General features: G+C 37.0%; 1 protein-coding gene across 14 annotated transcripts in view; it reads right to left on the bottom strand.

Moving 5' to 3' along the window:
• MYO9A (myosin IXA) overlaps nt 1-22,940 on the bottom strand; it is a 285,328-nt gene that overhangs the window by 62,311 nt on the left and 200,077 nt on the right. For all 14 annotated transcript variants that reach the window (XM_057303771.1, XM_057303769.1, XM_048221939.2 and 11 more), the window contains 4 exons: nt 21,079-21,302; nt 20,448-20,564; nt 18,711-18,899; nt 17,386-17,433 (listed from right to left, as the gene is read on the bottom strand). In XM_057303771.1, the coding sequence (XP_057159754.1) occupies nt 17,386-17,433; nt 18,711-18,899; nt 20,448-20,564; nt 21,079-21,302 (578 nt within the window). The remainder of the gene's footprint in view (nt 1-17,385; nt 17,434-18,710; nt 18,900-20,447; nt 20,565-21,078; nt 21,303-22,940) is intronic.

A 22,940-nucleotide genomic window follows, 5' to 3' on the forward strand; every position in this document is an offset into this window, starting at 1 on the left:
TTAAATATTTATAGATGCTTACCATCTGTTAGGAACTGGAATAAGTATTTGCTTGTAGAAAAGAATGTTAACAATATCCATTAGAAAGAATTTATTTTAATATAGAGCTGCAAAGCTCTAGCTGGGCACATGACTGTCCATCTAAAGTTTACATATTCCAGCTTCTTTTGCACCTACGAACAGCCACATGAGTGGTTCTGGACAATGAAATGTGACTGTAAGTGGTGCGCGCCACTTGTAGTTCATGCCTAGAGTTATGGGCTCTGTTGCCTTTTCCCTATCCCTGCTGGCTGAGATGCAGACCAAGAGACTGAGACCTGAAGCAGTGACTCTGAAAACAGGTACTGAGAGCAGATGGTAAAAGTTCCACAGTACAATGGAAACAAACAAAAAAAGTAATTGTTTCTATAGATGAAAAGATGTCATGGAGAGGGGAGGAGGTAATGATTGAGTTGAATAAATGGAATTGAGTAAAGGCACAAAAAAGAACAGTATGCTTTAAGGAAAAGTAAGGACTTTTATTTTTTTTAAGATTTTATTTACTTATTTGAGAGAGAGAGACAGAGAACGAGCAGGGAGGAGGAGCAGAGGGGGAGAGAGAAGCAGACTCCCTGCTGAGCAGGGAGCCCAATACGGGGCTGGATCCCAGGAACCTGAGATCATGACCTGATCTGAAGGCAGCCACTTAACTGACTGAGCCACGCAGCCACGCAGGCACCCCAAAGTATTTTTTTTTAAGCTGGGAAATACACAAAAATAGCCTTCAACAAATTGCAGAAGAAATACTCAACCATGTTTAGAAATTATGCAAAGAAATGTTCTGTGATCACTCAAAATCCAATTGGTAAAACTTAGGGGAAGTACAACTGAATTACAGTTTAACTCAGAAAACTTATATATTAGTAACTATATTTATTCTATCTCAAGAAATGACATGTTAACAGGATAGAGTTAATCTTCATGAAAAGCTTGGCCAGAACTGAGCTTATGTTTCTCTAACATTGTCTAGAGGCAAATGACAGCCAGTTCACAAGAATGAATCTCTGGTTTTTTCTTCTGATGTTAATAGGTACCTATACAAATCAGAGAAAAAAATTAAAAGGGAACAAGATTTTAATAGTGACTATTTCTATTAATGATTTCTTTTATTCTTTACTATTTTCTCTATATTTCCAATGTTTCTTAGTAAATATGTGCTAATTTAAAAATGCAAATGTAGGAGGACTCTGAGCTCATCCTGTCCCATGCGTACAAGTAGGTATCACCAGTATCCAAGTCAAAACACCAGAGAGTGAACTGAAGACAAGCAAAACAAACTCCACAACTAAATATAGAGAAGAAGCTGCATCTGAAGGGTTAAGAAAATCAGAAAAATAGGGGCGCCTGGGTGGCACAGCGGTTAAGCGTCTGCCTTCAGCTCAGGGTGTGATCCCAGCGTTATGGGATCGAGCTCCACATCAGGCTCCTCTGCTATGAGCGTGCTTCTTCCTCTCCCACTCCCCCTGCTTGTGTTCCCTCTCTCGCTGGCTGTCTCTCTCTGTCAAATAAATAAATAAAATCTTTAAAAAAAAAAAAAAGAAAATCAGAAAAATAGAGGGAGGCTTCCCACAGGAAGGAAGGAGATACATGTGTAGAGAAGGCAAAGAAATGGGTCCTCACACCAGGCAGCTCACATGGGGAAGAATAATGCCCATAACATCTAGCTTAAAAACCCAAAGGAGCTGAATTCAGTGAGTTTGGAAAACCAATGGGACTTGCAGACTGGAGCTTTAAAAGTCATCTGACTCAGTACTGGATAAGCTGGGAGGGCAAGTGATAGCTGGGTCGCTGCCCTCAAAGAGACAGCAGCCTATGTGGAAAGGCAACATAAAAATGGCAGTTTACACAATGCTGGGGGCAAACAGGAGACCTATATGTTAATGATGATTTGGAAGGCTTTTAGGGAACTTCTTTGAAAACAAAGGAACCTGCAATTTACCATTTTTCTCCCCCTCACCCCCAGCAAAAACACAGAGCCACCTGGGGTAGGTGGGGCTGCAGACACTTGTAGCCTTGGCCCATGGATCAGGGGGAAAAAACTTTTTTTTAGATTTATTTATTTATTTACTTGAGAGAGACAGAAAGAGAGAGAGAGAAAGCAAGACAGAGTGCACAAGCGGGGGAAGAGGAAGAGGGAGAGGGACAAGCGAACCCTCCACTGATCAGGGAGCCCAACACAGGGCCCGATCCCAGGACCCTGAGATCATGACCTGAGCCAAAGGCAGATGTTTAACCGACTGAGCCACCCAGGTGCCCCTCACAGAAAATTTTGTTAAAGCTGCATGCACCCTGCCCAGCCACCACCACGTATGAGGCCCATCACTGCACTGTCACACCCAGCCTCATGCCCCCAGCCATCACTCCTGTCACACCCAGCCTCATGCCCCCAGCCATTGCAGCGCTTCACGGATGATCCACCATAAAACTAGTAGCCCAATGCCAATTTTGCTAACAATGCGCCCTGCTCCCAAGTTCGCTGGTGGACATGTCCTGTCAGAACTGGCCTGTCTGGGTCCCACTAGCATCACAGAGAGTAAGCACAGCTCACAACAGGCAAGGAGTCAGTGCAGATGACTGCACTGAAAGAAAAAGTGACTCAGACACAACAACAGCAAGGTGTAAGCCACACACATAGGATATTCTCCTGAGGTGCCAGGTTCTGGTGAAGAAGGGACACTACACTGTAAGGCACTCTGGCACCTCCTCTTTGTTAAGTCACTACTTTCAAGAGCAGAAAACATAAGTGACATTCTAGACATAAAGAAACAGACACAGAGATGCAGACAAAATGAGGAGACAGAGAAATTTATCCCAAATGAAAGAATAGGACAAGGCCATGGCCACAGATCTAAGCAAAACAGATATAAGTAACATGTCTGATAGAGAACTTAAAGCAATGATCATAAGGATACTCACTGGACTTGAGAAAAGATTGGAAGACATCAGTGAGGCCCTTACCACAGAGACAAGGAACAACAAAGCAGAAGTAAAGTCCTCATTAAACGAAATAAGAAACACACCTGACAGAATGAACAGCAGACTGGAAGAAGCAGAGGACCAAATTAATGACCTAGAAGACAGAGTAATGTAAAGTAATCAAGTTGAACAAAAGAGAAAGAAAAGAATTATGCAAAACAAGAATAGACTTATTCTAGGGAAATGAGTGACTCCATAAAACATAGTAACATTCATATTACAGCAATCACAGATGAACAAGAAAGAGAAAAGAGGACAGAAAATTTATTTGAAGAAATAACAGTGGAAAACTTTACTAATCTGGGAAAGAGATACTGAGATCCACAGGAGGCACACAGAACTCCCATCAAAATCAATAAAAGCAAGGGGGGGCCGGATGGGTTAGCCCAGATATGAGTATTAAGGAGGGCATATGTTGCATGGAGCACTGGGTGTTAAACACAAACAATGAATCATGGAACATCACACCAAAAACTAATGATGTACTGTATGATGACTGACATAACATAATAAAAAAAAATCAACAAAAGCATATCCACACCAAACCATATTATAATTATATTTACAAAATATAGTGATAAAGAAAAAATCTTAAAAGTAGCAAGAAAAGAGAATTCAGTAACTTACAAGGGAAAACCCATAAGGCTAGCTAGCAGAAGATTTTTCAACAGGAACTTTCTAAGCCAGAAAGGAGTAGCATGATATATTTGAAGTATCCAGCAAAGCTATAATTCAGAATAGAAGGAGAGATAAGGAGTTTCCCAGACAAACAAAAACCAAAGGAGTTTGTGACCACTAAACCATCCCTGTAAGAAACATTAAAGGGGACACTTGGGAGTGGAGAGACCAAAAGTGACAGTATAAAGGTAAGAAACACAAAAGTAGTAAAAATGAGTATTTCTGTGAAAAATCAGTCAAGGAACTCACCAAAAAAAAGGACACAAAATATAACATATACCTAAAACATGGGGGAGAAGAGAAAAGAATGGGGTGAAACCTAAATGATCATCTGCTTAATACAGACTGCTATATGAAGAAGACTTTATGTACAAACCTAATGGTAACCATGTATCAAAAACAACTAATAAACATGCAAAGAATAAAGAGAAAGAAATCCAAATTAATCACTAAAGAAAATCAGAAAACCATGAACGTGAAAAGGACAAGAAAGGATCAGGTTCAGAAACAAGCATAAAATAAGTAATAAAATGCAGTAAGTACGTGTTTGTCAATAATTACTTTGTATGTATATAGACTAAAAGCTCCAATCAAAAGACACAGGGTGTCAGAATGGATTAAAAAAAACAAGACCCATCTATATGCTGCATACAACAGACCTATTTTAGGCCTAAAGACACCTGCAGATTGAAAGTGAGGAGATGGACCTAAAGGAGCAGAATACACATTCATATTGAGTGTACATGGAACACTCTCCAGAATAAATCACATACTGGATCACAAGTGAGGCCTCAATGAGTATAAAAAGAGATCATACCATGCATATTTTCCAACCACAATGCTATGAAACTTGAAGTCAACCACAAGAAAAAAATTTAGAAAGACCACAAATACACGGAGGTTAAAAAACATCCTACTAAAGAATGAATGGGTTAACCAGAAAATTAAAGAAGAAATAAAAAAATACACGGAAGCAAGTGAAAATGAAAACACAACAGCCCAAAACCTCTAGAACACAGTCATAAGAGGGAAGTATATAGTAATACAGGCCTACCTCAAGAAGCAAGAAAAGTCTCAAATACAAAACCTAACTTTACACCTAAAGGAGCCGGAAAAAGAAAAACAAATAAAGCCTAAAACCAGCAGAAGGGAAATAATTAAGATTAGAGTAGAAATAAATGATAAAGAAAAAAAAAAAACAGTAGAAGAGATAAACAAAACTAGGAGTTGGTTCTTTGAAAAAATTAACAAAATTGATAAACCCCTAGGCCAAACTTATCAAAGAGAAAAGAGAAAGTAACCAAATAAAATCACAAACGAAAGAGGAGAGATCACAACCAATACCACTGAAATACAAATAATTCTAAGAGAATGTAATGGGGGCACCAAGGTGACTCAGTAGGTTGAGCGTCCAACTCTAGATCTCAGCTCAGGTCTTGATCTCAGGGCCAGGAGTTCAAGCTCCATGCTGGGCTACATGCTGGGTATGGAGCCTAGACTTTAAAAATAATAAAGGGAGAATATTATGAGCAATTATATGCCAACAATTGGGCAATCTGGAAGAAATGGATAAATTACTAAGAAACATATAAACTACCAAAACTGACATAGGAAGAAATAGAAAACCTGAACAGACCCATAACCAGCAAAGAAACTGAATCAGTAATCAAAAATCTCCCAACAAACAAGACTCCAGGGCTGGATGGCTTCCCAGGGGAATTCTACCAAACATTTAAAGAAGAATTAATACCTATTCTTCTGAAGCTGTTTCAGAGAATAGGAATGGAAATTAAACTTCCATACGTGTTCTATGAGGCCATCATTACCTTGATTCTAAAGCCAGACAAAGACCCCAGTAAAAAAAAGGAGAATTACAGACCAATATCCCCAATGAACATGGATGCAAAAATTCTCAATAAGATACTAGCTGATTGAATCCAACAGTACATTAAAAGGATTATTCACCATGATCAAGTGGGATTTATTCCGGGGCTACAGGGGGGTTCAATATCCACAAATCAGTCAACATGATATACCACATTAATAAAAGAAAGGAAAAGAACCATATGATACTCTCAATAGATGCAGAAAAGCATTTGACAAAATACAGCACCCTTTCTTGATAAAAACCCTCAAGAAAGTAGGGGTAGAAGGAACATACCTCAACATCATAAAGGCCATATCCGTAGGACCCACAACTAATATCATACTCAGTGGGGAAAAACTGAGAGCTTTTTACCTAAGGTCAAGAACATGATGGGGATGTCCACTCTCACCACTGTTGTTCAACATGGTACTGGAAGTCCTAGCCTCAGCAATCAGACAACAAAAAGAAATAAAAAGCATCCAAATTGGCAAGGAAGAAGTCGAACTTTCATTATTCACAGAAGATATGATACTCCATGTAGAAAACCCAAAAGACTCCACCAAAAAATTGCGAGAAATGATACATGAATTCGGCAAAGTCACAGGATATAAAATCAATATACAGAAATCTGTTGTATTTCTATACACCAATAATGAAACAGCAGAAAAAGAAATCTAGGAATCAATCTCATTTACAATTGCACTGAAAACTATAAGATACCCAGGATAAACTTAACCAAAGAGGTAAAAGACCTATATGCTGAAAACTATACAACACTTATGAAAGAAATTGAAGAAGACACAAAGAAATGGAAAGACTGAATTTCATACTCATGGATTGGAAGAATAAAAACTGTTAAAATGTCTATACTACCTAGCGCATTCTACACATTCAGTGCAATCGCTATCAAAATACCACCAACCTTCTTCACAGAGCTGGAACAAATAATCCTAAAGGAACCAGAAAACACCCTGAATAGAAAAAGCAATCCTGAAAAAGAAAAAGCTAACCTGAAGGCATCACAATTCTGAACTTCAGTTGTTTTACAGAGCCATAGTAATCAAAACAGTATGGCACTGGCACAAAAACAGACACCTAGATCGATGAAATTAACAGAAAATCCAGAAAAAAAACCCCACAAACATATGGTAAATTAATCTTTGAAAAGCAGGAAAGAATATACAATGGGAAAAGGATAGTTTCTTCAACAACAGGTGTTGGGAAAACTGTACAGCTGCATGCAAAAGAATGAAACTGGACCACTTTCTTACACTACACATAAAAACAAATTCAAAATGGATTAGAAACCTGAATATGACACCTGAAAGCAAAAAATCCTAGGTATTGGTGAGGATGCAAAGTGGGGAACCCTCTTATACTGTTGGTGGGAACGGAAACTGTTGCAGTCACTCTGGAAAATAGTATGGAGCATCCTCAAAAACTTAAAAATAGAACTACTCTATAATCCAGCAATTTCACTACTAGGTATTTACCCAAAGGATACAAAAATACTAATTCATAAGGATACGTGCACACCAATGTTATAGAAGCATTATCAACCAATAGCCAAATTATGGAAAGAGCCCAAATGTCCATCCACTGATGAATGGGTAAAGAAGATGTGGTTCTTACTCAGCCATAAAAAAAACCAAAATGTTGCCATTTGCAACAGTATAAATGGAGCTAGAGGATATTATGCTAAACAAAGTAAGTCAGAGAAAGACAAATACCATATGATTTCACTCATACGTCAAATTTAAGACACAAAACAAATGAGCAAAGGAAAAACAAAGAGGAAGAGGCAAACCAAGAAAAAGACTCATAACTGTAGAGAACAAACTGATGTTACTGGAGGAGAGGGTGGTTGCAGTTGGATTAAATAGGTGATGGGGGTTAAAAAGGACACTTGTGATGAGCACAGGGCATTGTATGGAAGTGCTAAATCACTATATTGTACACCTGAAACTAACATAACACTGTATGTTAACTAATTGGAATTAAAATAAAAACTTAAATACACAAAAAACATGGGGGTAAATATGTACATATATTTGATAAAACAAGAAGTAATTTAAGAGATTTGATACATGCATAAACAGATCAATGAATAAAAACAGAAAATGCAAAATTAAATCCAAATACATTTGGAATCAAGTATATAATAAAAGTGATATTTCAGTGAAAAAGAAATGTATCCATCAACAGTGTTCAGACAATTGACATGCTTTTAAAAATAAATCAGACTTTGATCCCTATCTTACTTGAGACTAAAATAGATCCCAGATGATTACTGTTTTTAAAGGCAACAAACCAACAATAAATGTATGAGCAAAAGACATGGGAAAAGTAAAAGAAAATTTTTGTAATAATCATATAATTATTTGTCTAAGAAAGACAAAACCTCAAACATATAGAAAACTAACAAATTTACATTCCTATAATAAAACAAATCAACTATAAACGAAATAAAACAATTTCACTCAGTATATCCTGAAAAAGGAGGGATAATACATGTACATTTAAATGCTTATAAAGGCACGGAGTATTTCTGGAATTAAAAAAAAACTGGCTGCAGTGGTTATCTCTAGGAAGAAGGGCAGAGAAAGAAGTTTACTTTATAATGAATATCATTTTTAATTATGTTTAAATGAATTTCTGATTAAAAACAAAAACTAGTTAAAAATTTAAGAGATTATGGAGAGCGGACTGTGATCCCTCTGGTCTGAGACAGAGGCTGGGATTCGGCTACTGCTACTCTGACTCTCAGAAGAGGCACAGCAAACCACCAGGGAAAGCCGCCAGAGAACAAAAGCCTGGAAATACCGGCTCACAGTGTGCCCATCCCCATCCCCCCTCGCAGGGGACAGGGAGACTCTACCCAAACAGGGTTGCCTGAGTATTGATGCGGCAGGCCCCAACCCCAGAAGGCAGGCTGAAAAATCAAGAAGCCCACATCCTTAAGGTCCCTATAAAACAAGAGCACACTGCCTGGGTCCCGGTCAATAATCTGGGCTCTGGACAACCCCACAACCTCTCCTCATCAGAATGACGAGTAGAAATACCCCCCAGCAAAGAAAAGACAATAAGTCTGTGGCCTCTGCCACAGAACTAATGGATATGGATATTACCAAATTATCAGAAATGGAGTTCAGAGTAACAATGGTCAAGATGACGTGTAGACTTGAAAAAAATATTAACGAAAATATTAACGAGAATACAGAATCTCTAAGGGCGGAAATGAGAGCAAATCTGGCAGAAATTAAAAATACTATGGATCAAATGCAGTCAAAACTAGATGCTCTGACGGCCAGGGTAAATGAGGCAGAACGAATTAGCGAATTGGAGGATGGGATAGTAGAAGAGAAAGTTAAAACAGAAACTTGGCTCAAAAAAATCCAATCTCAAGAATGTAGGTTACAGGAGATTACTGACTCAATGAAACATTCCAATGTCAGAATCATCGGCATCCCCGAGGGGGTGGAGAAAAACAGACGTCTAGAAGAGATTTTGAACAAATTGTAGCTGAAAACTTCCCTAATCTAGCAAAGGAAACAAGCATTCATGTCCAAAAGGCAGAGAGGACCCCTCCCAACCTCAACCATGACAAACCTACACCACGTCACATCATAGTGCATTTCGCAAATATTAGATCCAAGGATACAGTACTGAAAGCGGCCAGGGCAAAGAAATTTCTCACGTACCAAGGCAAAAGTATCAGAATTACGTCAGACCTGTCTACACAGACCTGGAATGAGAGAAAGGGTTGGGGGGGCATTTTTAAAGCTCTTTCAAAGAAAAACATGCAGCCAAGGATCCTTTATCCAGCAAGGCTGTCATTCAGAATTGATGGAGAGATAAAGACCTTCCAGAATCGCCAGTCACTGACCAATTTCGAAACCACGAAACCAGCCCTACAGGAGATATTAAGGTGGGTTCTATAGAAGTAAAAAGGCCCCAAGAGTGATACAGAACAGAAAGTCACAATCTATACAAACAAAGACTTTACAGTCAATGGCATCATTAAAATCATCTCTCTCAATAATCACTCTCAATGTGAATGGCCTAACTGCTCCCATAAAATGCCTGCCACAGGGTTGCAGATTGGATAAAAAGACACGACCCACCCATTTGCTGTCTACAAGAGACTCATTTGGAACCTAAAGATACATCCAGACTGAAAGTAAGGGGATGGAATACCATCTTTCATGCCAATGGACCTCAAAAGAAAGCTGGGGTAGCAATTCTCATATCAGACAGACTGGATTTTAAACTAAAGACTATAGTCAGAGATACAGAAGGGCACTATATTATTCTTAAAGGATGTATCCAACAAGTGGATATGACAATTATAAACATATATGCCTCCAGCAGGGGAGCAGCAAGATACACAAACCAACTCTTAACCAGAATAAAGAGACATATAGATAAAAATACATTAATAGTAGGGGACCTCAACACTCCACTATCGGCAATAGATAGATCACTTAAGAAGAAAATCAACAAAGAAACAAGAGCTTTGAATGCCATACTAGATGAGCTGGACCTCATAGATATATAAAGAACACTACACCCCAGAACAAAAGAATACTCATTCTATTCTAATGCCCATGGAATATTCTCAAGAATAGACCATGCTCTGGGTCAAAAACCAGGTCTCAACTGATACCAAAAGACTGAAATTATTCCCTGCATATTCTCAGACAACAATGCTTTGAAATTGGACCTCAGTCACAAGGAAAAATTTGGAAGAAACTCAAACACTTGGAGATTAAGAACCATCCTGCTCAAGAATGATTCGATAAACCAGGAAATCAAAAATCAATTGAAACAATTTATGGAGACCAACGAGAATGAAAACACAACGCTCTAAAACCTATAAGACACTGCAAAGGCAGTCCTAAGCGGAAAATACATAGCCATGCAAGCCTCACTCAAAAGAACAGAAAAATCTAAAATGCAGTTTTTATATTCTCACCTCAAGAAGTTGAAACAGCAACAGAAGAACAGGTCTAATCCATGCATGACAAAGCAGTTGATCAAAATTAGAGCAGAGATCAATGAATTAGAAACCAGGAGCACAATAGAGCAGAACAACATAACTAGAAGCTGGTTCTTTGAAAGAATAAATAAAATAGACAAGTCACTGGCAAGACTTATCCAAAAGAATAAAGGACCCAAATTAATAAAATTATGAATGAAAAGGGAGAGGTCACAACCAACACCAATGAAATAGGAAGGATCATTTGAAACTTTTACCAACAGCTTTATGCCAATAAATTAAGCAATCTGGAAGAGATGGAGGACTTCCTGGAAACCTATAACCTACCAAGACTGAAACAGGAAGAAACTGATTTTTTAAACAGACCAATTAATTATGAAGAGATTGAAACAGTGATTAAAAACCTTCCAAAAAACAAAACGCCAGGGCCTGATGGATTCACCAGGGAATTCTACCAAATATTCAAAGAAGAAATAATACCTAGTCTCCTAAAGCTATTTCAAAAAACAGAAACTGAAGGAAAAGTACCAAACTCATTCTATGAGGCCAATATTACCTTGATCCCCAAACCAGGAAAAGAACCCATCAAAAAGGAGAATTACAGACCAATTTCCCTGATGAATATGGACCTCAAAATTCTCAACAAGATTCTAGCTAATAGGATCCAACAGTACATTAAAAGGATTATCCATCATGACCAAGTGGGATTCATCCCTGGGGTGCAAGGGTGGTTCAACATTCGAAAATTTATCAGTGTGACAGATTAGATCAACAAGAAAAAAGTCAAGAATCATATGATCCTCTCAACAGATGCAGAAAAAGCATTTGACAAAATACAGCATCCTTTCCTGATTAAAACCCTTCAGAGTGTAGGGATAGAGGGTACATTCCTCAATCTCATAAAAACCATCTATGAAAAGCCTACAGCAAATATCATTTTCAAAGGGGGAAAGCTGGAAGCCTTTCCCTTGAGATCGGGGACACGACAAGGATGCCCGCTCTCACCATTATTATTCAACATAGTACTAGAAGTCCTTGTAACAGCAATCAGACCACAAAAAGGGATAAAAGGTATCCAAATTGGCAAAGAAGAACTCAAACTGTCTCTCTTTGCAGATGACATGATACTCTATATGGAAAACCCAAAAGAATCCACCCCCAAACTGCTAGAAGTTATAGAGCAATTCAGTAATGTGGCGGGATACAAAATCAAGGCTCAGAAATCAGTTGCATTTCTATACATGAACAATGAGACTGAAGAAAGAGAAATTAGGGAATCCATTCCATTTACAATAGCACCAAAAATCATACGTTATCTCGGAATTAACTTAACCAGAGACGTAAAGGATCTATATTCTAGAAACTACAAATCACTCTTGAAAGACATTGAAGAAGACACAAAAAGATGGAAAAATATTCCAAGCTCATGGATCGGAAGAATTAACATAGTTAAAATATCCATGCTACCCAGAGCAATCACACTTTCAATGCTATCCCGATCAAAATACCAACGACATTTTTCAAAGAACTGGAACAAACAGCCCTTATATTTGTGTGGAACCAGAAAAGGCCACGAATCGCCAAAGAATTGTTGAAAAGGAAAAACAAAGCTGGGGGCATCACAATGCCGGATTTCAAGTTGTACTACAAAGCTGTGATCACAAAGACAGAATGGTACTGGCACAAAAACAGACACATGGACCAATGGAACAGAATAGAGAACCCAGAAATGGACCCTCGGCTCTTTGGGCAACTAATCTTTGACAAACCGGGAAAAAACATCCAGTGGAAAAAGAACAGTCTCTTCGATAAATGGTGCTGGAAAATTGGACAGCTACACGCAAAAGAATGAAACTTGACCACTCTCTCACACCATACACAAAGATAAACTCTAAATGGATGAAAGACCTCGATGTGAGACAGGAATCCATCAAAATCCTAGAGGACAGCATAGGCAGCAACCTCTTTGACATCGGCCACAGCAACTTTTTTCATGACACATCTCCAAAGGCAAGAGAAAAGATAAAATGAACTTGTGGGACTTCATCAAGATAAAAAGCTTCTGCACAGCCAAGGAAACAGTCAAAAAAACTTAGAGGCAGCCCACAGAATGGGAGAATATATTTGCAAATGACTCTACAGATAAAAGACTGGTATCCAAGATCTACAAAGAACTTCTCAAACTCAATACACAAGAAACAAATAAATCATAAAATGGGCAGAAGATATGAATAGACACTTTTCCAATGAAGACATACAAATGGCTAACAGACACATGAAAAAATGTTCAAAATCATTTGCCATCAGGGAAATTCAAATCAAAACCACACTGAGATACCACCTTATGCCAGTTAGAATGGCAAAAATGGACAAGGCAAGAAACAACAATTGTTGGAGAGGATGTGGAGAAAGGGGATCCCTCCTACATTGTTGGTGGGAATGCAAGTTGGTACAGCCACTCTGGAAAACAGTGTGGAGGTCCCTTAAAAAGTTAAAAATTGAGCTACCCTATGATCCAGCCATTGCACTACTGGGTATTTACCCCAAAGATACAGACGTAGTGAAGAGAAGGGCCATATGCACCCAAATGTTCATAGCAGCATTGTCCACAATATCTAAATCGTGGAAGGAGCTGAGATGCCCTTCAACAGACGATTGGATTAAGAAGATGTGGTCCATATATACAATGGAATATTACTGAGCTATCAAAAAGAACGATTTCTCAACATTTGCTGCAACATGGACGGCACTGGAGGAGATAATGCTAAGTAAAATAAGTCAAGCAGAGAAAGACAATTATCATATGGTTTCTCTCATCTATGGAACATAAGAACTAGGATGATCGGTACGGGAAGAAAGGGATAAAGAAAGGGGGGGTAATCAGAAGGGGGAATGAAACATGAGAGACTATGGACTATGAGAAACAAACTGAGGGCCTCAGAGGGGAGGGGGGTGGGGGAATGGGATAGACCGGTGATGGGTAGTAAGGAGTGCACGTATTGCATGGTGCACTGGGTGTTATACGCAACTAATGAGTCATCGAGCCTTACATCGGAAACCGGGGATGTACTGTATGGTGACTAACATAACATAATAAAAAATCATTAAAAAAAAAAAAGAAACGGGGGTAATCAGAAGGGGGAATGAAGCATGAGAGACTATGGACTCTGAGAAACAAACTGAGGGCTTCAGAGGGGAGGGCGGTGGGGGAATGGGATAGGCTGGTGATGGGTATTAAGGAGGGCACGTATTGCATGGTGCACTGGGTGTTATACTCAACTAATGATTCATGGAACTTTACATCAAAAACCAGGGATGTACTGTATGGTGACTAACATAATTAAATATTATTATAAAAATAATTTAAGAGATTATGCTGACAAAACAGAACCAGACCAAGTATATCATTGATGATGACTGGCAACACTACCTGTTATTAAAATATATTATAGGGAAGGTTGCACAAACTTCCAGTTATAAAATAATTAAGTCATGAGGATGTAATGTAGAATATGGTGGCTATAGTTAATAATACTGCATCACATATTTGAAAGTTGCTAAGAGAGTAGATCTTAAAAGTCCTTATCAAAAGAAAAAAACTTTTTGTAACTACAGTTGTTGTGATCATTTCACAATATATACAAATACTAAATGACTATGTTGTACACCTGAAACTAATGTTTCATGTCAATTATGCCTCAAATTTAAAAGTTAAATAGCATCATCTGGGTGGCTCAGTCAGTTAAGCATCTGACTCTTGTTTTCGGCTCAGGTCATGATCTCAGGGTCATAAGATCAAGCCCCATATCGGGCTCTATGCTCAGTAGTCATTTTTGTCTTAATAAATTAATCAAATAACCAACTAAATAAAAAAAAATTCAACTCAGACAGCTCATTCCAGTTTCATAATATGGCCTTGTTCTGTGAGGTCTCAAATATTCCCAGATACTAACATTTTATCTCACAGATTCCCTCTATTCATAAAATTGTAAATCACACACAGGCATATTATTTTCTTCCATTGGAACTCTAATATTAAAGTTGGTTTTATTAAAAATTATTTTATTCTGAATGCATCAAAAGGTACAAAATAGAATCAACAAAAGATAAGCTTTTCCTTACTTCTGGATTCTGTCTAGTTTCTCTTTCTAGAAATAATCATTGATGTTAGTTTCTTGTATCTAATTCAGATACTTTGTGTGTATAAGTACAGATATAAAAATGCTTTTTTGTCTTTTAAAAATAGGCATGGAGCACTGGGTGTTATATGCAAACAATGAATCATGGAACACTACATCAAAAGCTAATGATGTACTGCATGGTGACTAATATATCATAATAATAATAAAAAATCTTTTTTTAAAAATAGACAAATAGTAGCTTTCTATATAGTGATTAGCTCCTTAACAAAAATCTTGGAAAATGGCTTCTTTACTTTAGTGTTAAAGCAGCATCCTATTTCATGTGTGTATCTAGTTTATTTAACCATTTCCTTATAAATTTAGGTTGTTTTCAGTCTCTCACTATTACAAACTCCTCTTCCACAAAAAGCCTTGTACATCACAGCACGAACAAGTGTGATATATCTACTGGATAAGTTCCTAGTTGTGGAATTGCTAGGTCAACATTTTTGGGTTTTTTAAAAAATATTTGTAAAACGTTAAATACATGATTGTTAAAGCACCTTCTCCAAGAAGGTTATGCAAATGACTCCACAAGTCACACACTGAAAAAAATCTATATTTATATATCCTTCCAAATTAGGTAACTAATTCATTTTCAGTTTTGCCCACTGATGAATGAAATAGGAAATCACTGTTCTTTCATTTTAATTTGACTAACAAGTGTATACATTTCTTTGTGTATTTCTTAACATTTCTGATTTATCATAGTTCCTGAAATAAAATGGCTGTTGAATAAATGAATTGTCCTGACTGTCCTTTTTTTGAATGTCAGATGCTTTGCCTATTTTTATCTTGAGGTATTGTTCTTTTCTGTATAGACATGAAAAAGACTATTCTTGCAAGGCTATAAGTGTATAAAGTGCCTAAACACTACCCCTTAATAACAGGTCCTCTACCTTCTCTACCCTTTCCTTAGTATATAATCTCATTTAACCTTCACAAAAGTCCTCAGTGGTAGGTGGCAAAATTCCTATTTTATACATGAGTACACTGAAACTCAGAAACTAAGCTAAGGCTACTCAATTGGAAAATCCTCCTTCAGAGAACAAAAGCAAGCCACACTAAGGGCTTAGATATAAACATATGTCCCTTTGTTGCGCTGTGCTTCACTGGATTTCACAGATTCAAGGTGTGTGGCAACCCTGAAATGAGCAAGTTTGTCAGTACCATTTTTCCAACACCATTTGCTCACTCTGCGTCTCTGGTGTCACACTTTGGTAATTCTCACGATATTTCAAGATTTTCATTATTATATTTGTTAGGGTGATCTGTTGGGATTAGTGATCTCTGACGTTACTATTGTAATTGTTTTGGGACACCACAAACTGCACCCATCTAAGAGAGCAAAGGTAATCAATAAAAGGGTGTGTCCTGACTGCTCCACTGACCAGCCATTCTCCTGCTTCTCTCCCACTCCTCAGGCCTCCCTATTCCTTGAGAAACAATAATATTGAAATTGGCTAATTAAAGCCCCAAGTATATACATGAAATGAAGAGTCACATGCCTCTCACTTTATTATTATTATTATTTTTTACATGTCTCTCACTTTAAATCAAAAGCCAGAAATGATTAAGGTTAGTGAGGAAGGCATGTCAAAAGCTGAGACAGGCTGAAAGCTAGGCCTCCTGGGCCAAACAGTTAGCTAATCTGTGAATGTAAAGGAAAAATTCTTGAAGGAAACAAAAAGCGCTGTTCCAATGAACACGTGGATAAGAGAGCAAAACAGCTTTCCTGCTATTACAGAAAAAGTTTCAGTGGTCTGGGTAGAAGACCAGACCAACTATAACATTCCCTTAAGCCAAAACCTAATCCAGAACATGGCCTTACCTCCCTTCAATTCTATGACTGAGAGAGGTGAGGAAGCTGCAGAAGAAAAGTCTGACACTAGCAGAGGTTGGTTCATGAGATTTAAGGGAAGAAGCCATCTCCATAATGTAAAGGTGCAACGTAAAGCAGAAAGGGCTGATGCGGGAGGAGGATCATTTGCTTCCAGACTGACTGCCGGTAAGTGAAACTGCAGGGAAGGGAAATGGTGGAGAGGGGGGACTACTACACTCTTTCCCTTTGGCTAGATACTATCTGTCTAAGCTACTACTCCTTTGTCAAGAACGAGCAAAAATGTCTTTTGTAAAGCTTTCCTTCATTTTCCCTTTCCATAATTCAACAGACTTTGTACTACTTTCTACTAATGATTTTTTAAATGCCTGCCTTCACTGGTAAATTATGAGCTCCTCTAGGGCTTAAGTCATCCTTGTAATCACAAAGATTATTGTAAAGTATACAACAGAGATACATAATACAATAGATAAGAACATAAACAATGGTAAAATATGCTGGAACGCCTTTGGGAATGTCTTTTGAATTATAAGTAGTTATATCTGTAAAATCTTAAATAGTCCTTTTTTTTTTTTAAGAAAGAAGGGAAAGTTAAAAAGCTCCTATGTCTGAGAAGAGATCATATTTGTACCTCTCATGAGTAAATATTTTCATGTTTCTGCCATTTTAGAAAGCCACCACTGATAACAAGTCACAGAATTCAAGGTATGTCTGCCATTGTAAAGTTTGGTAAAAACATAAATAATAACCCCTTAGGCATCTAAAAATTACTTCTTGCTAACATAAGAAATAGATTATAACTTACTAAATCAGTTTCTTTTTTCCTCCTTTTCTTTCTTTCTGTTTTTGGTACCTGATGGGAGAGAAATGAAGAAACTGTGATATAACAAAGATGAACATACTTTCTTACTTCATTGCAAATGCTGAGATTTTTGCTCAAGATGTAATAGTGTAAGCAGCTTTTTATTGTTCAAAAGAAAATGTGCAGTGCTAGCAAGCAAATACAAGAAAATTTTAAAATTCAGTGAAACACAGTACTCATAAAAGCAATAGAATAAAAGGACACTTTAGGGATTCTTATCTTTTTAAACATCATTTCTGTTCAGAAGCCACTCCATATTAACTTAAATGATTCTTTTATTTTAGTCATTAACTGAATGATTACTAACTTTTAAGACTGCACTTTCCATATTTTGGCTCTAAAATACTCTCCATCCCAGAGCTAAATATAAAAAGGTATCACGTGGGACATAGAAGGCTCTTTTATACATGACATTTCCTAATAACCAGAGTACAGAACAATCCAAACCTAACCTTTAAGATCGTAAACAAAGGCAGTATATGCCTACTAAAAATCTTCCTCTGTATAACCGAGACCTAGAACAGAAGAACTTTCACGGATTAATTTATATCTGACTAGTTCAAAAGTGAGTTAAAATGGCTTGTAAATCTAAACACATATAAACTAGAATAACTGAAAATAAAATAGGACCCAATCAATAAAAAGGATTAATAGTATTCCTGATATCTAATAATTAGATACCTTACTACTTCAGCTGGGGTACTGAAAGGAAACATATAACACATAATTTTGTCTAAGCTTGCTATCTCTTCTGTAATATGGACTTCATAATAGTTATTTAATAGGACTGAAGCAAGAATTAAATAAAATATGCAACACCTAGTATAATTCCTGGCACTCAATAAATAAATGTTATTATTACTGTTATACAGATTTCCAGAAACACACGTTTTCCTAAAACCTAATTCAAGAAGAAATATAATTTGTGGTTCCTTATAGAAAAGCCATCAAATGATAAAATGAATTACACCTTTAATTACGATTTTTCAAAAGGAAATTCATGTAGTGACCTCTATCAAAGTGGAGGGTATAATGCTGAGGACACAACATTATATTTTAACTCAGCAAAGAATATATTAATTGCAGAAGGTTTAGATAATATGGTCTGATAAAGTTGTAAGAGAGAATTAAGTTTGCTGAATCTAAAGCAGTGCTAGGTTGACATGTTCCCTGTAATGTGTTTTACAAATATCAAACACTGTCCCAAACAGACTCTTAAAAAGAATTCTTAATGGAATCCTTTTAGAAATCAAACATATCATATTTACCTTTGTGGGGATACAATCCAAAGTCTTGAATTCATTCATATATTCATCTAAAAATACTTTAAAAGTGTTGACCCAAACTCTGACTGGAGATTCACTCCAATCACGCTGCTCAAGCCTCATGGTCTTTTCCAGAATCTGTTCAAATAGTGCGTAGAGGTCTTTATACCGTATGCTTTTCCCATCATCTATCTAATAAACAATAAGAGAAGACATGTAAGGTTCTATAAAGAAATTCTCTAAACATAGAAGATTGATTCAACTTGCATTGGGTAGTGTTTAGAATAAAGATTAGGATCCTTTCTAATGGGCAAGCCCATGAGGTCATGTAGTACCTATAAATGCCCTCTTTACTGTGGAATTCTGCAGAATAAAACCTATCAAATTTTAGCAAAATACCTAAGTTTAAATAATGTAACAATTTCAGAAAGCCCTGGAAACTTCTCCACAAGTCTGGCTTTTAAACCATATTTAGCTTTAAAGATTATCTGCATCCCACTTAATTACCTATCGCCTCAGACATGAACCTTGTTTAGATAGTTCCACTCTAAAATTGAATGAATACTTGATCCTTGCCTAATGATACATTAGGTAACCATTATTTTATTTTTCCAAAGAAGAATGACATGTCCTGAATAACACTGTATTACCTGCAAAGGAATCTACATGGGATTACTTTCGACTTATTTAAATAAGCTCTGCAATTTTTGTGAGAGGAAAAAAAAGGGGGGCTTTAAATGACCAAAAAGTATTATATATTTAGAATTTGTTTCTGCTTCACTTCCTCAAAATAAGTTAAACATTTTTGATCTAGGGTTAGAAAACCACTATTAAGTTCTACTTTATAATTTTGGCTCTTCCTATGTGATTTAAGTGTATTGGAGCACCCAGCAACCCGGAGTCCCTAATCTAGGAAATACAGGTATGAAGCAGAGAAAGACATGAACATAATAAGCAGCTGAGCAGGATCAGAAAAATACAGCCAACGTTGTCTCTGTGCAAACCTAGTCATTTGCTATAGCCTGATTACTACTCTTATTATGGTCGTGAAATTCCTATTCTCCCAGACTGCATGGTTCATGTTTTTAAAAAAGCAAAAATTCTTATACTGAGAAAGAAAAAGTAGAGGATACACAAGAAAGTTCTCCTGATTTCTCTTTTCACAATGAATTATAGACTGAACAAAGAAAAATGATTAAATACAAATTATTTCATAGAATATGAAAATTCATAGATTCTAGAGATCAAAGCATTAATTATTATCTACTTTAGCATGAAAATAAACTTTCTAAAACATGACCAATGTCATATAAAATTGTAAGGTAAATCTGAAAGTGAAATAAACTGATATGTATAAATCAGTGAACATAAACTGCTCTAATTCCACTGGGGAAAAAATGTGTAATTCCACACATATAAAAATTAGAAGCCAAAGCCGGAGCTAAAAGGATTATGAAAGGTCAAAATACTAGAGAGCCACAGAATCACATTTATAATATGTGAATTTATCATCCTATAAGAAGATTCAACATCGTAAGAGGGGAAAAGCACTACTCAAGGAAACTGAAGGAAGGTATTAATCTGAGACCAGTCAGTATGCTTTTCCCTACCTATTCCTAAAATAAAAACAAGGAATTTGAGTAATCTCTCATTGAACACAGCCTCCGTATTATCTTCTACAGCACTGCCAAATTTTTCATATGTTAACTACTGAAGATCTCCTAAGACAGTCCAACTTACCGCCAAGGCAGACGAATAAAAGCTGAAGATATTCTGCCGAAATTCTTTCAGGGCTTTTTTAAATACAACATCCACTAATGTGTCTTTCTTGCTGTCTTCATTATCTAGGTCATTCATCTGGGGGCCACAAAAAGAGTTTTTGTACACAATCAACTAATTAAAAAGAGGTGAATACAACAGTGATACTGATTGGTTCCTCAACAATGATGGTCCTGACGGTCCTGAAAGTGCAAGCCCCTGCTATCATGGGACCGAGGTAAAAGCATGACTACAGAGCCAACGTTTTATTATTACCAGATGATTTCTAAGGTCCTTCCAATGATGTATTATTCTATCATTCTGTTACCAGAGAAAAAACCCCAAGTATGCAATGACAAGCCTCACCTTAACACAGGGAATATAATGTGACAATTACAGTAAAATCCAAGTTAACAGTAAAGCCTAAAACCTTAACTCTTGCCCATCCAGTCTGAGTAATGCATATCCTATTAGTTTATATTTTTCATAAAGAACAGACTACCTAATATACTGAAACATATGTAAACTTGATCAAGAGGGACCATATTCTGATAAAAGCAAGTATTCCAGAGTCAAGGCCACTTACGGGCCTAACTCAGCATGCAGAGTGTACCTTTTTCAGAAGAAATTCATCCATACTTTTTAAATCACTGACACTTGCTATGATCTGGACAGAGTCATTTTGCCAGTGCATAGACTCCAAAGCCACACTGCTGATCTTCACACTTCGCTTCCGCTTTGCCTTTGGAGAAGGTTCTTTGTTCTCTTTAAACTCCTTCCGGCAACTACCAGGCAATTCTGGGCTCAAAGGAGGTGTCGGGTGATACTGAACTAATTCTATAATTCAAGATAAAGTATCCAAAAAAATATTTTAGTGAAAATATTGAAATCTCCACATTCTTCTTTTTAAGTTTAACTTCCTTTAGTAAGTCACTGAAGGAAAAATATGTATCTGAAAAGCAAAGTAACATTAATGTTTGTGGTCAGGCAGTTAAACAATAAATACAGACTGCACAACTGTACAGAAAATGTATTTTTAAAATTACCACTTTTCAATGGAAAATGCCATTATGTCTCCCAAGGGGCTATGGTCTGTACTGAAAACCTGGATGGAGGTATCTTATAGAACTGAAGCCTGAATCCCAAATACCTCAGTCCCAAAGGAAAAAAAGAAGAGTATATGTAACCACCCTAGCATGTTAAATGCTGACCATTAAGCCAGTCATATAGCTTTACTATATTTGTTTGAAAGAATATTTGGCTATATACGAATGTGACAAACCAGTGAAGTTTGATAATTATTATTATTTCATTACTAGGGTCTAAAACCATAAATGCTTCAGTGATATTATCTGTAATTATCCTGACAACCTGTCTAGGGAGCCAGGTAAGTCAACTAGCTCGCTTCTTGGTCTCCTTAGTATTTAGGATTTTCTTAAACATCTCCCAAATAACTGAATTTCTCAGAGAATTCCTGGAATGCTTTACCTTTGTATGTTAATATTGGAAAACACAACAAATCTCTCTTTACAACAGGGAAATTGATTGCATGTAAGTCCATCACAATCCAGAACTACACTGGGTTTGCCAAAGCCCTACCTGGGGCTTGATAAACGTGTTGGCCCTTCTCACTTCACGTATCTATTTGTTTCCCCCACATGTATTCACCTGTCCAATGCTATGTCCTCATTCCTTCTAAAAGCTAATTCTGATAGTGGAGAAAAGTAGCCTCCTACATGCTAAATGCCACCTCAGGCAGAAAAGAAGACAATCTCAGATATGGTACCAGAATAAAAATTATAAAGATATAGAATATAGGGGCGCCTGGGTGGCACAGTTGTTAAGCGTCTGCCTTCAGCTCAGGGCGTGATCCCAGCACTCTGGGATCGAGCCCCACATCAGGCTCCTCCGCTAGGAGCCTGCTTCTTCCTCTCCCACTCCCCCTGCTTGTGTTCCCTCTCTCGCTGCCTGTCTCTATCTCTTCAAATAAATAAAAAATAAAAATCTTAAAAAAAAAAAAAAAGAATTAACCATGGAGAATAGAACTGTGAAAAATGAAACATTTAGAATGATTACTATAAACCAGATTAGATATAGGAAATCAATCCTCTTAGTAATGTAATGGTAAGGATTTCCCAAATTTCCAAACTGAACTTGTAGTATTTACTTAATTTATTATTGATTTCATCCATATCAGTTTGCCAACTCATAGGAGCAAAGCCACAAGACACAAAAACAGGGCTCTAATATAGGGCTCTAATCTACCATTTTTTTCTCTAACACACAGATGGACTCTGCTTTGGCTTATCCACTCCTATGTGAAGCTTGATAATCTTATTCTCCTTGTCCCTGTGTCTTATCCTAAAGATGAGAAGTTTTGTTTCCGTATTGTAACTGGGCCTGTTCTATCTTTCCTTTAGAGATAACTTTCTTCCTAGATCCACTTTCTATCTTATTCACCTACCCACTGGTATT

The sequence above is a fragment of the Ursus arctos genome, unplaced genomic scaffold (assembly GCF_023065955.2).
Source record: "Ursus arctos isolate Adak ecotype North America unplaced genomic scaffold, UrsArc2.0 scaffold_28, whole genome shotgun sequence".
Classification (NCBI taxonomy): Eukaryota; Metazoa; Chordata; class Mammalia; order Carnivora; family Ursidae; genus Ursus; species Ursus arctos.